Genomic DNA, 15,395 nt, shown 5'->3' with positions numbered 1-15,395 from the left:
GTCTCTCATCAGGGCTGCCATCAGCCAGTGCACAGCAGTAGTTCTGATTGGCCGGTGTTTTCTGATTCTGGTTAAACATTTTGACTCTTACCCATGCCTGTCACATTAGGATTGTGTAAGCGGGAAGTAGTTAACACAGGGCTAGGCCCCAGACTGGACATTCAACATAGGAAGCTGCTCCTCCTATTCCCATGTCATCGTCGTCATCATCCTCATCCTCATCCTCATCCTCATCCTCATCCTCACCCCCACCACAGAAATGCAGTTGGGTCTTCCAGACTATAGGATTGGCCTCCCCTGTGGGCTAACATCCGGGCAGGAGCAGTTAGCCAAGTCCCCAGTCTTGCTTCATGGTTCACACTTCAAATCGACCTGCTCTAGTCATTGCTGGTTTGGTGAGCAGGTTGAGTGTAGATTTGTGACAGTCGAGTTAATGAAAATATATTCATTCAACTGTCACAAATCTTGAGTCTTGAAGCCGGGAGCCAAGCTCCACAAAAACTCTCCATGCTCTGTCACTGGTCGACTTAGTTCCTAATTGCTATTGGCAGTTGGTGTTTCCCTCCCCCTTTTTGAGGACGGGGGAACGTCATTGGAGACCCTCTTTTCAGTGCTGTGAGAGGGGGAGGACAGGAGGGGGTGGAGCTGTGGGAGAGCAGAGGGGTCCAGCCTGTCTCCATCTCTGGGCTGTGTGGGCCACGTGGAACTCCTCATGTGGTTTTCTTGCCCCCTCTCTCCCGTCTGGTGTCTACCCGCTTTCAGTGCACTACCAGAAGATCATCCACCGGGACATCAAACCTTCCAACCTCTTGGTCGGAGAAGATGGGCACATTAAGATTGCGGACTTCGGCGTGAGCAACGAGTTCAAGGGCAGCGATGCGCTCCTCTCTAACACTGTGGGCACGCCTGCCTTCATGGCACCCGAGTCTCTCTCCGAGACCCGGAAAATCTTCTCTGGGAAGGTAGGTTTGGACCTGCCGGAGATGCTGAGTTCTGCCTGTATTCGGGTCCTCTCAGTTATAAGCGCCAAGAAATCCAGCTCATTGTGGCTGAAACAGTGAATCTGTTAAATCACGTAGATGAGCGGGGTGCATTTGGCTTCGGGAGGTGGTTAGATACAGAGATTCAAATCGGGATCCATCTCTCCATCTTAGGTCTGTTTTCCTGAATTGGTCCCCCCCCCCGCCTCCCCCACCCCAGGTGGGTTGGCCACCAGCAGCTCCAGGCTACTTGCTGTCCGTTTACCAACCTCAGTAGAAAGGCTGTTGGTCTTCTGAAGAGCTGGAGCAAAAATCCTGGGATTGGCTCTGATTGGCCCAGCATGGGTCATGTGCCCATCCTTGACCCAGTCACTGGCTGGGGGAAGTGGTGCTCTCATTGGTCATTCCTGGGTCATGTGCCTACCCAGAGGCTGGGGGCAGGATCAACCCCACCTCACCCCATGGACTGAGTCCAGGAGAGGTGGTTCCCCGAAGGAAAGCTGGAGGAGTTGAGGCTGGACGGGCAGAGTGGTAGATGCCCCTCACCACCGCTGTCCCCTCACACGAAGCTCCTTTTTTCTTGCAGGCCTTGGATGTTTGGGCCATGGGTGTGACACTCTACTGCTTTGTGTTTGGCCAGGTAACAGGGTGGGGGTGTCCTGCCTCCTGAGTGTGGCTGGTTTTTATTTCCACAGTTAGATCTGAATATGAAAAAGGATTCCTTCCCAAATGTACATGATCTAGTATAGGATAGTCATATCTGTGAAAACATGAGCTTCTAAAACAGAAGGACTGGCAGAGGCTCTTAGAGGTTGTAAATAATTGATAGATTTAGGGCAAGGACAGCAAATGCTGTCCCCTTCCCACTCCAAAACCAAGACAGACATCACTGATCAGTGACTGCACTTTTTCTCCCGAGCCCAATACTGCTTCGATGTTCTCAACAGTGTTCCTAGAAGCTGTTTGTTGGAGGCATGGAATTGGAGTGGAAGTTAAAATCCATTTGGCATTTTTAATTTAGGGAATACTGTTTTTTCTTTTCTTTTTTTATTTTGCTCTTTTTTTATAGTATTGATATGTAGGGGTTTCTATTTTTAAAAAATACGTTTTTATTGATTTTTAGAGAGAAAGGAAGGGAGAGGGGGGGAGAGAGAAACATCAATGTGAGAGAGGCACATCGACCAGCTGCCTCCTGACACACCCTGATCAGTGATCAGGCCTGCACCCTGAGCACATGCCTTGACTGGGAATCGAACTGGCAACCAGACCTGCAACCTTTTGGTGCACAGGACAACGCCCAACCAACTGAGCCGCACCAGCCAGGGCTAGGGGCTTCTATTTTTAACTCTGAAGTTCGGATTGATTATGTGAGCCGTAAAAGCATGGATTTTCCTGCTTCGTGAGTTTGTGCTCCTGTTGAGGAAAACTTAAGAAACTGGCCCTGTGAGGACATAAAGGGGTTTGTAATCTCCTCCCCTTACCCCAACATTTGATCAGAAAGTTTCAGTCACATAGCAAAGTCGAAAGAATTGTAAACACCCATGCAGCCGCACCTGGATTCTACCATAAAGAATCTTGCTACTGTATCACCTGTCTGTCCATCCTCAGTCTGTCTTATTTTTTTTACATATTTCAGAGTTACCAACATCTCTGCACTTGTAAATGTTTCAGGGTGCAATCCTTAGGTAGAGCTCACTGTTTATTAGTGCTCCTCCCCTCACCACCCCCCCCTTTTTTTGGTAAAATTGACATACAGTGAGATGTACACATCTTAAGTGCTCTATTGAAGGAGCTTGTCAAATACACACCTGTGTCATCCAAACTGCTCTCTCAGGTTAGTGCTCTGAATGGACTCATTTTCCTTGGACAGGAGTGGACCAGGTCACTCTCTGAGATTTTCCCAGCCTTCTAAGCACTCACATAAAGGTTGCTTTTTCCCGGGCTCCTTCTGGGTCAGGCCCTCCCTCCGCCGGGTGAGAGCGTGGATTTGTCCCCCGGCAGGTGGTGCACGAACAGGCTGCGGGATCAGCCCAGCCGAGGCCTGAATCCCAGCTTTGTCCTTGCGAGGCAGGACATGGCACCTCGCTGAGTTTCTCTTTTTCTCTCCCGTCAAATGAGGATAATACTTACTATTCCTTATGGCAACTGAGAGGATCGACAGAAATCATCCAAGTACTCATTCATTCAACACGTGTTTTTTGAACTACTCTGAGCCAGGGATGTTCCTGGGCAGTGGGGAGACAGCAGTGAGCAAGACAGGCGAACACGCCAGGCCTCTCGGAGCTGATGTTCCAGCGCAGGAGTTCGACAACACACACACACACACACACACACACACACACACACACACACACGTAATAAAACGCCAGGGAGAGGCGCGATGACGAGAAGGCCAGGGGTGGGTGCGGCCTGTCTGCCTCAGACAGGGGCTCAGGAAGGCCTCCCTGAGAAGGTGCACTTGGATTCGACACCGGAATGATGGGAGAAAACAAGCCAGGCCACTGTTGGTGAGGAGAACATTCCAGGCAGAGGGAACAGCCAATGAAACGTTGGTCTTGAGAAACTTCAGTACAAAGCCCTTGCCAATCCCTGCTGTTACTGTGACGACTTCTGAATTGTTCTTGGAATTATTGTTGTTCACCTAGTAGGTGGGTGAAGAAGAGAGTGTGGGGAACTGTCCTTTCCTAGATCAGGTCTCTGGGCTACTTATTTCTCGGTCGTGACCCATGTGGAGTGGCCAGCACAGGGCGGCCTTTACAAGGACAGGCGTGCCAGCCATTGACGGCCGCTCCGACCTCTCTTCGCAGTGCCCGTTCATGGACGAGCGGATCATGTGTTTACACAGTAAGATCAAGAGTCAGGCCCTGGAATTTCCAGACCAGTGAGTATCGCCCGGCTGTCCTGAGTCGCCTCCTGCTCTGAGCCCTGAGTGGTCCTGCGTATCTGACTCTCAAGCTTCTGACGTGTCTCTCGCCCGCAGGCCCGACATAGCCGAGGACTTGAAGGACCTCATCACCCGCATGTTGGATAAGAATCCCGAGTCGAGGATCATGGTGCCAGAGATCAAGGTACCTGGGGGCCACTGCTGCCCTGTGGAGTGCGTGCCAGCGGCTTGGCCTGCGTCGTCCGCTGCTTGGAATTGTTTGGCTCGACCCCGCCTTGGCCAGGCCCCTCACCCCACATCCACGGCGTCATGCCCTCCTTGGCACCGCTGCCCTCCCCTGCGCAGGAGGTGGTGGCAAGAGGAGGATCTGGGGCTTGTGTTGATGTGATTGTGTAAGTGGGATCTGCTGCCAGCTGAGCAGCTAGCACTCCGATTGGCTTCGGCTGATGGCATCCACCCTCCCCGGACCCGACCGACCGGGGCCTCTCTGTGCTGCACACCCTGGCTGCCAAAGGCCCGGGCCCTTGCCTTGACCTTGCCCATCCTTTTGTGAGAAATTGTAGTGAGGGTGGGAGGAAGTTAGTGAACTGTTTGACCTCACTCTCCACCCTGGCCTGCTGAATTCCACCCTGTTCCAGAAAGCACTGTTAGGAGACACCCTCCCGCCCCCCCCCCCCCCCCCCCCCCCCCCGCGCCACACACACACACACACACACACACACACACACACACACGCTTACACCCAACACCCAGCCAATGCCACACGCACACATCTGGCTTGTTAGGAAATCTACAAATTTGCTTTGGGAACCCCTACCCACCTAGCTAACTAGCATTTGAAGAGGGAGAAGCCCCAAAAGTTAACCGATGAGGGCTTAGACCGTACGGGTGTGTAGTGGGGGGCCAGACCCCTGCCTGGGTCCTCTCCGTATTGTGCCCTTCCAGCTGGTCTGTGGTCATTGTGCCTCCGCGAGCCTCTGTTTGCCCTTCTGTAAAATGGGGAGGATGCTGCCTGCTCTGAGCTGAGCTTTCCAGGCATCAGGAAGAGATGCTGAGGAGTGATGGGTGCTCCTCGGGCAACGGCAGGTGGCAGATGCCCAATTGTAGTCACTTCTGCCAAGACCTGGGGCCAGATGGAGAATCCAGTCCGTGCACATCCCACCTCGTAGCTCCCTCCCATTCTCTGTCCCTCGTCTCTTCCACGTTTCCCACCATCTTGCTCCCTGCACCCTCTGCTTGGCTTATCTGCTTTCTTGCATGTCTGGCCTCCGGCCACTGCCTCTCCCCTCGTGCATCCCTTCCCTGGCTCCGCTGTCCTGCCTCTGGGAGCCAGCCCTCACCCCTGCTGTCATTCGTTGAAGCTGCACCCCTGGGTCACGAGGCATGGGGCGGAGCCGTTGCCATCGGAGGACGAGAACTGCACGCTGGTCGAGGTGACCGAAGAGGAGGTCGAGAATTCAGTCAAACACATTCCCAGCCTGGCGACCGTGGTAAGGCGGACGAACCACTGACCGAGAGCAGGGACAGAGCCACTGGGGCCGGAGGTGGACCCTGCCAAGACCGGCTGAGACGCAGGCAGGCGTCTGAGGAGCAGACGCTGGGCCTGAAGGTCAGGGGGTGGCTGGCTCTGCCCCAGACCCACTGCCACCAGCCTCTGGGCTTTGGGCGCACATCAGGCCAGGTGCTCGTATCTTCTGGCCTCGGTTCTATCTGCAGCCAGGTCCCTGTGTACCGTAGAGGGGTAGCCCCTCTCCCAGCATCCCACTGCCCCTCCCAGAATTCCTGCTTTCAGAGCATGGCGGGAACAGGAGAAGAAGGACCAGGGCGGGTGCCAGGGATGGAGCTGGAGCCGAGGTCTATGAGCCGGGATTCTCACCCGGTGCATCTCCAGTCTCCAATACGAACGGCTTAGCTCATCTCACGTCTGCCGTGTGCACAGCTCCCGGGCTAGCAGAGGGGCTCCCACTTCACACGCTGCAGAAAATCCTTCCCAACTCAGGAGGGTGGGGGTTTGATCCCAAGTCACCAGCCCCTTTTATGGCCTCACACTTGCGTCCTAATCCAGAAAGAAGGAGCCAGAATGTGGAGGCCCTCAGGCTTAACCCCAGAGACTCTGGGAGTCACCCACTTGCCAATCCCCTACCCATCAGGGTGCCTGGCTCCAGGTGGGAGACCAGGACCCTCAGGGACCCGGATCCAGGCAGCAGTCCTGTGACAGAGTCCAACTGGCCACCCGCCATGTCCACCTCCAAAGCCCTGGGCTGCATTTGGCCAGCACCAGCCCCGGTAGACAGGCAGGGCCCTGGGCTCCGGGAGGGGCCTCGAGTGACTACTGTCCCTGTAGGAGCCCAAATGCTGGCTCCTTCTCTCCAGCTTTGCACCTCTCCCCCCTGCTTCCTCACACACCTTCTCTCTCCTTCCAAATCCTGAGCCCCTTCGCGGGCATCCATTCACATCTTCCTCCTCCTCCCCCACCTGGAGCCTCTGCATGACCTTCACTGTTAAAAACTCACCCACACCCACTCACTCTTTCTCATCCACCCACTGCACCCACGTCCTGTGCCCATAGTGGGGCAGGCGGCTGGCGTCAGATCCCAGCGCCCACCGTGGGTGATTCTGTTCCAGGCTTGGGATGTTCTTGGGAGAAGGTGTCTGCCCCTGAGTCTGAACTAGTCCCTGACTGTTCAGGAAGCACTTGAGTGGTTTCTCAGGCCTGTGCTGGGAGCAGGGCTACCATGATGAATAAAACCGACAGGGCACCTGCCATCCTGTAGGGACACACAGTCAACAAATAGATGTACTGTGTAACTGAGGGGCCTCGAGGTGTGTCCCTCAGGGGGGACATGGGCCAGGTGATGGGTTGAGAAGGCCCCCTGGAAGGATCGGCTGTGCGCTGAGAGGTGTGGGAAGCACCTGCAGGATTTGAATCGGGAGCAGCATGATCAGGGTGGGCCTCGGAAAGGTCCCATGCGGAGAATGGACTTTGCGGATCTTTTCTTCGTGCTTAACCCTTGGGCAGGCGTGTCTCCTTGCCTAAAACGCAATCCCCTGAGACAGTGGCATCCTTGCATGTTGCTGGTGGGGATATACAATGGCACAGTCACTGTAGAAAACAGTCTGGCAGTTCCTCAAAACAAACATAGTTACCATGTGATCCAAGAATTTCATTCCTGGGTATACACCCAAGAGAAATGAAAACATTTTGTGTGGAAAACATGTCCACACAAACACTTGGACACGTGTTCATAGCAGCATTATTCATAATAGCCCAAAAGTAGAAACAGCCGAAATGTCCACCAATCGGTGAATTAATAAAATTTATATCCATGCGAAGGAATGGAATACTGATACAGCATATTATAAACCTCAGAAACATTATGCCGAGTGAAAGAAACCAGACACAAAAGGTCACATGCTGTGTTGTTCCTTTTACATGAAATGTCCAGAAGAGACGCGTTCATTTACATGAAATGTCCAAGAAGAGACAGAGAGCAGATTGGTGTGTGCCAGGGCCCGGGAGGCCGGGGAGGGGGGAGTGACTGCTAATGGGGACAGGGTTTCTTTGTGGGGTGATGGACGTGTTCTGAAATTATAGAGTGCCGACACAAATCTACTAAAAACCATGGAGTTGTACCCTATAAAATGGCGAGTCCGATGCCGTGGGAATTATATTTTAATTTTTAAAAAGTACAGCCCCCTTTTACCTGGAGAGCAATAGTTGGGGTTTTGTGGGTGTGGTCATAGATGGCTTTCACCGAATGTAGAAGCCTGGCCTTGCAGACGAGGCAGGTCGATGAGCCAGGAGGGCACACCGCGATGGCTCAGGTGAGAGAGGACCGGGTGCAGGCCAGCTCTCCTGGAGCACCGGGTCCCGGGGGTGGGCAGGCCAAGACTCGATTGTGACCTGACTTGAACACCAGACCAAGGAGTTGGGACCTTGTTGGCAGCCAGGGAGCCATGGGAGGTGTTGGGAGTGGACCAATCAGAATTGGTGATGGCTTTGGCTGCGATATCCCAGATGCTGCCCAGTGTCTCCCAAAGGCCACAAGCCCCAGGAGCCGACCAGGAGCTGGGGGAGAGAAAGGATGAGGGAGGATGTTACCTGGACTCCCACCTCCCGGTGACTGAGCCTCCTCTTCTCCCCTTCAGATCCTGGTGAAGACCATGATTCGAAAACGCTCCTTCGGGAACCCGTTCGACTGCAGCCGGCGGGAGGAACGCTCGCTGTCGGCGCCCGGAAACCTGCTCAGGTGAGTGTCCACCTGCCTTCCTGGGGTGGGTAGCTGGGGCCAAATGCAGCGTAGCCCTGTGCAGCCCACTCTGCCCGGGCCCATCCCTGGAGCGGTTCCAGCTGGAAGGACTCAGACCCGGGCAGACTGGGGAGGCCAGAGCAGCCTGGCTGTGGTCTCGCCCACCCTGGCTCAGCCGGCCTCCTTGTGCTCATAGCGTACCCACCCAGAAGTTTTACCTTTCTCAGGGGGGTTTCACTTTAAATGGGGAGCTCTTGACAATCAGAAAGCACTTTTGTGGCCCAGAAGCAGGCGTGCTTGGTGGGGCATTCAGCCCTCTGCTGGGTGAGCAAGCCAGTGTCCCCCATGAGGGGCCCTATGTGTCTCGGCAGAGCAGCGTCCTCATAATCGCCCTGACAACAGCTCTGCCAAGCGGGTGTTTGGGGTCTGAGCGTCCCAGGGGTGGGGGACGGGCATCCCATGGATCCCAACTGTCCCTTCTCACTTCCCTTTTCCCTCCCCTCTGGCGATTCCAGCAAAAAACCAACCAGGGAATGGGAGCCCCTGTCTGAGTCCAAGGTAAAGCCTGCCTGCCTGCGCAGTAGCCTCTGCCGGGGCCTGGGGGCGGGGGCAGCTGCAGAGCACGGGCACCCCCACCCTGGTGGGTGGCGGACGGGCCTTCCTGCTGCGCCCAGGCTCACCTTGGGCCTCTGGACTGAAAAGCAGGGCACCAGGGGCTTGGACCCGACGGCAGGCGTGCATGTGAGCTGGGGCTGCAGGTGCATGGCGCTCCACCCGGAATGCCCATGAGTTCACTCAGGTCCTACGACCCAGCCGGGCACCCACCTATGCTCAGGACCTGTCAGTGGCACTGGGGCTCTGTCCCAGGGCCCCGTGGCTGCCCCTGCTCTGGGTCGCCCAGGCATGCGGTATCTGTGGCTCTGCCTGCTGCCTCTCCAGCATCCCCCCTTTCTCTGATGGTTAAGACCTAGGAAGTAAGTCCCCTTTCCCGCCTGCTGCCAAGTTGTGTAAGATCCTCTGCCTCCGGGGAGGGTGTAGCCATCCCTCTTCCAAACATAAACCCGGGTCAGTGTTAGCACCTCCTAGGACAGGTGAGGATGTTGGTCCCTGTAGGACTGACATGACAAACTGCACCTTTTCTGCCACTCAACCCCCAGTGCCTGGCAGGGTAGCAGTTCTTCCCACCGAGCCTGACCCACCACCTCAGCCTCAGCTGGGAGCTCTAGGCAGCCATTTCTGTGATTTAAATGCAACTTTATTGACATATAATTCACATACCATACAATTCACCCATTTAGAGTGTATATTTTATATTTCAATGGTTTTTATTTTTTACTGTTTAATTTAAAAAATGTGTGTGTGTGTGTGTGTATATGTGTGTGTATATATATATATATATATATATACATACATATATATATATATATATATACTTTTATTGATTTCAGACAGGAAGGGAGAAGGAGAGAGAGATAGAAACATCAGTGATGAGAGGGAATCATTGATTGGCTGCCTCCTGCACACTCCCTACTGGCGATTGAGCCTGGGCATGTGCCCTGACCAGGAATCAAACCGTGACCTCCTTGTTCATAGGTTGACACTCAACCACTGAGCCATGCTGGCTGGGCTATTTTTAAATTTTTTTAACTTATGATTTGAGAGAGAGAGAGAGAGACCGATGTATTGTTCCTCTTATTTACACATTCATTGTTTATCCTTGTATGCGCCCTGACCAGGGAATGAACCCGCAACCTTGGCATATCGGGACGATGCTCCAACCAACTGAGCTACCCAGCCAGGGCCCAGTGGTTCTTAGCGTGTTCACAGAGTTGTGTAGCCGCCCAACTCCTCCGTTCCCCAGCAACCACTAGTCTACTTTTAGCTTCTATGGATTTGCCTATTCTGGATGTTTATGTAAATGGAATCACACAGTATGTAGCCTTTTGTGTCTGACTTTCGCACTCAGCATCATGTTTTCACGGTTCATCTGTGGTGTAGCAGGTGTCAGTGCTTCGTTCCTTTATACGGCTGAGAGATATTCATTCCATTGTCTGGAGAGACCACATTATACTTATCTATTCATCTGGGGATGAGCACTGTTTGGCTATCACGAATGAGTAACGCTGCGATGAACTTGCACAAGGGTCAGCTTTTTCTTGTTAGGAATTGGTTTAGATGAAATTTATTGGCCACCCATACATAGAAGTCGGGGCTTATGTGGTAATGTAGGAGGAATGCTTGTTTGGGGATTTTTAAAAAATATATATTTTATTGATTTTTCACAGAGAGGAAGGGAGAGGGATAGAGAGTTAGAAACATCGATGAGAGAGAAACATCGATCAGCTGCCTCCTGCACACGCCCTACTGGGGATGTTCCTGCAACCAAGGTACATGCCCTTGACCAGAATCGAACCTGGGACCCTTCAGTCCGCAGGCCGACGCTCTATCCACTGAGCCAAACCAGTTAGGGCTTTTGGGGGATTATTTATGCTTCTCTGGGGCAGTGAAAGCAGCAGTTAGCAATCAGAGTCATGTGTCACCAGCCTGCGAGGCTGCCTCAGTCCCCGCCGGATGTTCCCATGTGTCCCTCCTACAGAAGCACAATGGGCTGGCCTTTCTCTTCTCAACCTCAGTTTTAGGGTTTGCCTGCCTGTCTGTGTGCAAGACTGTCGTTTTTAGTCTTTTATTCTCAATGAGATCAACATTGCACGACATCAGCAGACTGAAATTGGCCCAAAGCGCTTTACTGCCCCTTTATTCTCTCATCTGCAATCCCAGCAACACCTGGGGCTTACCTGCCCTTGCCCTCAGCCCCCAGGTGGGATGCTTTGGTTGTCCAAAAGGTCCAGCACTCTGGACCTATAAGGCTTAGTTAGTCCTTGGAGGCTTGGTCCCAAGTCCCATCTGCAGCAAGACCAGCCAGTAGGGCAGAAACCGAGGGCCTGCTTGGCCATCGAGGGACCGATCCCTGGGAAACTTGACCCCTCTGGTTTGGCAGAAACATAAAGCCAATGAGTGCTTTTTAATCAAAGAGGGTTTCTTCCTAGGAATGTTCAGGCATCACCTTTCCCTTCTCATGTGTGGGGCCCGTCTCCCTTCTGGCCAGCGGCACATAATGGGCACAAGTCCTGTGTGAGAAGCGCAGCGGCTTCCCTTAGAAATGGCAGCTGTGCCTGATGGTGTCAGAGGGCGTGGGCCTCTATGAGGGATTTCCCCTCACATCTCCATCACCCCACCCTTGTCCGTCACCCCAGGCAGCTCTGGCTGCGGAGCTTCAGGATCTGGCTCTCTGGGACACAATGACGCCTTTCCTCCCGCCAGCGTGGTCTGCTCTGGTTCCTCACATCGCCAAGAGGGGGGCCCTTCTCTCTAGGCCTGTTTGCTGGGGGCAGTGCTGTTTTCTTTTGACAGCTGGCTCCCGAAGGCTGGCTGTGTGGCAGGCCCAGCCCAGGCAGTCCTCACTGTCCCCAAGAAGTTTACCTGGTGACAGGAGATAAGGGTCATGGTTCCCGCCCCACAAGAGCCTATAGCCAAAGAGGGGGGGTTGTGTCCAGGTAGCAAACACCCTCAGTGAACACGCTGCGGAGTGGGGCCCGGGCAGTACTTGTCTGTGCCGGGATTTTAGGTGTCACACGCACAGGTTTGCATGCGTGCTTATGGTTCCTTGCTGTTGTTGGCACAGGATGCTGGTTTTCCGTTTACAGAGGGGATACAAATCTCCTTTGAAAATTGTCTCTGAGGCCCTTCGGGACTGGGCTAGGCTGTTGGAGACTAGACTCGGCTCTTTGGGGCGAGGCTCAACTCTTCGGACCTAGGGTTAGCCCTTCCGGGACTAGCTTTGGCCCCGTGACGCGGCTGGCTCTTTGGGAGTAGGCTTGGCTCTTTGGGGCTTGTCTGGGCTCCTCGGGGCTAGGCTCCGAAATTTGGGACTGGGCTCAGCTGTTTGGGAATAGGCTCTGCCCTTTGGGACTAGGTTAAAAAAAAAAGAAAGAAAATCATGTCTAAACGAGAGAGAATCTAGAAGAGGTTGTGTAAATAGCTTTGGACCTGGAGGTGCCGGTTCCGGGCTGTGCCAGCACTGCCCACTCTTAACCTTGGTTTTCTGTTTGGTGAGCAGGAAGCACGGCAGCGAAGACAGCCTCCAGGGGCCCGACCCGGCCCTCGCGGGGGAGGAGGAAGTGCTCTTGTGAAAGGCGGTCGGCGGCGTATGGAGAGTTGGGGGGCCTTGGGCCCTGGCCACCGAACGCGCATGCATCCTCTGCGGCCAGACGACGCCATGGAGTAGCTGCTGGACGCCCGTGACCTCGCATGCTGGGTGTCTCACCTCCAGGGCTCGCACCCTGCGTTTCCATAGCAGCATGTCCTATGGAAACTGAGCACGCGTGTAGAGCCTTGCCCGTCATCTCTGGTTGTTTGTTTTTTTGTTTTGTTTGCCTTTGTTGTTTTAAAGGGGACAAAAAAAAAAATACACACCAACCCACAAAACACTCCATGACATGGACCTAGGCCGCTGGCTGCCTGAGCAGGCAGGTGTGAGGAGTTGCAGACCCAGAACCACATGCATTTTGGGACAGTTTGCTTTTTAAAACAACGTTTTTATGCCAAAAAATCCTTCGTTGTGAACCAGGAACCACGTCAGACACACCGAGAGAATGTGTGTGGGGTTTGAAAATCGTGAAAAACTGGCTGAAAACTCAGAAGGCATGGCCTGAGACCACAGAGTGAGTGCGTTGCTGTATTTGAAAGGGAGAAGAGTGGACGTGACTGCCCATGCAAACCCCAAACCTAAAAGCACACCACCTTCCAGAACCGTGGACTCGAGGCAGCGCTAGCCCTCAGTAGCTGCGGGGAGCTTGGATGTAACCTATTTGTAAGAAGGACTTGGACATTTTTTAATTTTACTTTATTTTGTTGTGACTGGAATTGTCAGAAAAACAGAAAGGGCTTGATGGTGCACTGTTTCACAGAGGGGATTGTCAACCCTCAAGGGCATTAGTGGTGGTGGTGGGAGATGTTTTGCTTAAAGGACTTGAATGCATACGGGGAGGCGGCTGACCTCTCTTAGCAAATCTCTCGTTCAGTTACAAAAACATCAGGGTGAAATCCTCTACTTCCGTGGATATTACATGGCTTGAGAGTGAACAAACAAGCAAAAATGGTCACTTCTCCAACCAGACTGAACTCCAGAGTAAGTCAGAAACCACCTATTCTAGAGCTTCCAGGATCTCGTCCCCGGCTTCGGGCGTGCGATCGGAGTTAGAACCCATGAAATCCGCACGTGTATATTAGCAGCTTAGCTTGTTTATAGCCTGTGTAATTCTAGACACTGAACGTTTTGTTCTCTTCTTAAATACTAGCTGAGTGTCGTCGTTAGTCAAACAGTATATCCAGTTCCCGGAGGTCCGGTTAGGAAATACTTTCATTCGACCGAGACACAAATGATCATCCGTACCAGCAAAGCTCTGTTAGGAGACCCCCTGGGCACCCTCTGAGAGAAGGCTGTGGAAATCCAGAGCACTCCTCAGGGTCCAAGGAACGGGGGCTTGGCACAGGACCTTCCCTTTTGCAGTCAGAAGTCCAGAAAGAAAAGGTTTATTTTTTTTGACCTTCATCTGATATTGAGAAGTGTGGTTGCAGTACAAGTGGGACTTCTTCCAGAGCCGCAGGTGGGCGAGTGTGAAGGTCAAGGGTTAGGAAAAATGGGAAGACTTTGTCCTGGGAGATTCCCGGTGCTTTGTGGAACCCGGGGAAACACTGCATGCTTTCCGTTGTTTCTGTGTGGACGGCCTTGGTACGAGGACATTTTTCAGAGAGAGAAGCAAGGAATCTCAGAGCCCAGGCATTCTTGGCATCCGTAGATCTTGACTGTAAGCTCTTGGCTGTCAGTTAGCCAGTCTTTTCTCGTGATCCTGTAACAATAGTACAGAATGAGGAAGTGCTGGTATCCAACGAGCAAAGCATACCTTTCTGATGGAGGGTCCTCTCGCCTGCTTGCTTGCTTTTTGTAACCTGGTACTTCCTCCTGCCCTCCCTCCTATGCTCTTTCAATGTGTGGGCCCCACCCCTTCCGGGAGCAGCTGGGCCTGGTTAGGCTGCAGTAAGCACCTCGCAGTGGTTGGAGTCAGCCGGTCCTGGGTGTTTGTCCCAGCTTGTTTGTGTGGACTCCGGCCTGGCGGGTGGCTCGTCCCGGGGAGGGCGGGCAGCGCCCAGAGCTTCTGCAGAACTCCTGTGTTTACACAGCCGCGTCGGGCAATGCCATCTCCCCCACGACACTCTCGGGGCAGGTTTCACATGTGGAAGGCCCGCCATCAGGCAGCACCCAGCTATTTCGGCGGTGGGTTGGGGGAGGCCCAAGTTCATAACTTTATTATTATTATTATTATTATTTTTTACAAAGAAACACCAAAGAAAGCTGTGGAAAGGAACTGGCTGCCACCCCCAAAAAGCCTAAGCAGAGAGGGCTGTACCATAAGGTGTTAATTACCACTCCCTTGGAGCACAAACATTGGTTTTTCAAAAGCCAGCTATCAGGAGAGGGGGAGCTATTAGGAGCAGCGTTGCAGGTGAGCCAAAAGGCTGCCCGTCCGTTTCTCCCGTTGCTGGCTCATCTGTGGGACCACTTTGGTGTGTAAGCAACCTGTGGCCTGCATCCGGGCCTTGAAGGAAGCACAACTTTGCCATCTTTTCCTCTGCCCTGTTGTACACCCCTCTCCCCCTCTATTCCGCTGGCTCACCAGTGGCTCCCATAAAGCCTTATCTAGCCCCTTGTCGGCACTGGGGGCCCGAGAGGCTGTCTCCCCGCTAGTCTGGCCTTTCCTGGAGTTAGGGCTCCTGTCCTCAAAGCCTTTCTGGACCAAGGAGGCGAATACCTGTGCATTTAGACACATAGGTTCGACCTGTCACTCTCACCCATCTTCCAAAGGGGAGCTTCACGTTGCCAGGGGGGAAGAACCATGACCTCCACTTATTTCTAAGGTGCTAGGGAAAGGTTCCAAGGTCGTCGGTCCCCATCTTCCCTCCAGCTTTACGGGCCGAGTTTCGTGGGACTGCTGACTTTTCTATCCTGTGATTGATTTACTGCCCGATGCTTCTGTTTCATTCCTGATCCTCTCTACTATGCATTTTCCTTTTATCAGGTGTACAAAGTTAAATACTGTGTATTTATCACTTAAAAAGACATGAACTTGAGAAAAAATAAGCCTTTGGTGTTTTTCCACAGATGTTTAAGCTTCTCTGTAAACTTGAAATAAACAAGACAGCCAAAATGGTGCAAAGCCGGCC

The 15,395-nt window shown here is 53.2% G+C and overlaps 1 protein-coding gene across 6 annotated transcripts in view; it reads left to right on the top strand.

Annotated features, from left to right (window-relative positions):
- CAMKK2 (calcium/calmodulin dependent protein kinase kinase 2) overlaps positions 1–15,395 on the top strand; it is a 46,439-nt gene that overhangs the window by 27,556 nt on the left and 3,488 nt on the right. The window contains exons 11-18 of one of the 6 annotated variants that reach the window (XR_011469057.1): positions 763–962; positions 1,567–1,620; positions 3,788–3,861; positions 3,961–4,048; positions 5,226–5,354; positions 8,014–8,114; positions 8,630–8,672; positions 12,232–13,302. Coding sequence is in view for 5 of the 6 variants with exons in the window: in XM_070399970.1 (XP_070256071.1) it covers positions 763–962; positions 1,567–1,620; positions 3,788–3,861; positions 3,961–4,048; positions 5,226–5,354; positions 8,014–8,114; positions 8,630–8,672; positions 12,232–12,399 (857 nt within the window). In the remaining variant the exon portion in view is untranslated. Of the gene's footprint in view, positions 1–762; positions 963–1,566; positions 1,621–3,787; positions 3,862–3,960; positions 4,049–5,225; positions 5,355–8,013; positions 8,115–8,629; positions 8,673–12,231; positions 15,389–15,395 lie in introns of those variants that run through there. The other 5 variants (XM_070399970.1, XM_070399971.1, XM_070399972.1 and 2 more) reach the window with 5 other exon arrangements.

This window comes from Myotis yumanensis, unplaced genomic scaffold (genome assembly GCF_028538775.1).
Source record: "Myotis yumanensis isolate MYYU_CA2020_CCGP unplaced genomic scaffold, mMyoYum1.0.hap1 SCAF_19, whole genome shotgun sequence".
Classification (NCBI taxonomy): domain Eukaryota; kingdom Metazoa; phylum Chordata; class Mammalia; order Chiroptera; family Vespertilionidae; genus Myotis; species Myotis yumanensis.
This window is presented reverse-complemented; position numbering and strand designations above follow the sequence as displayed.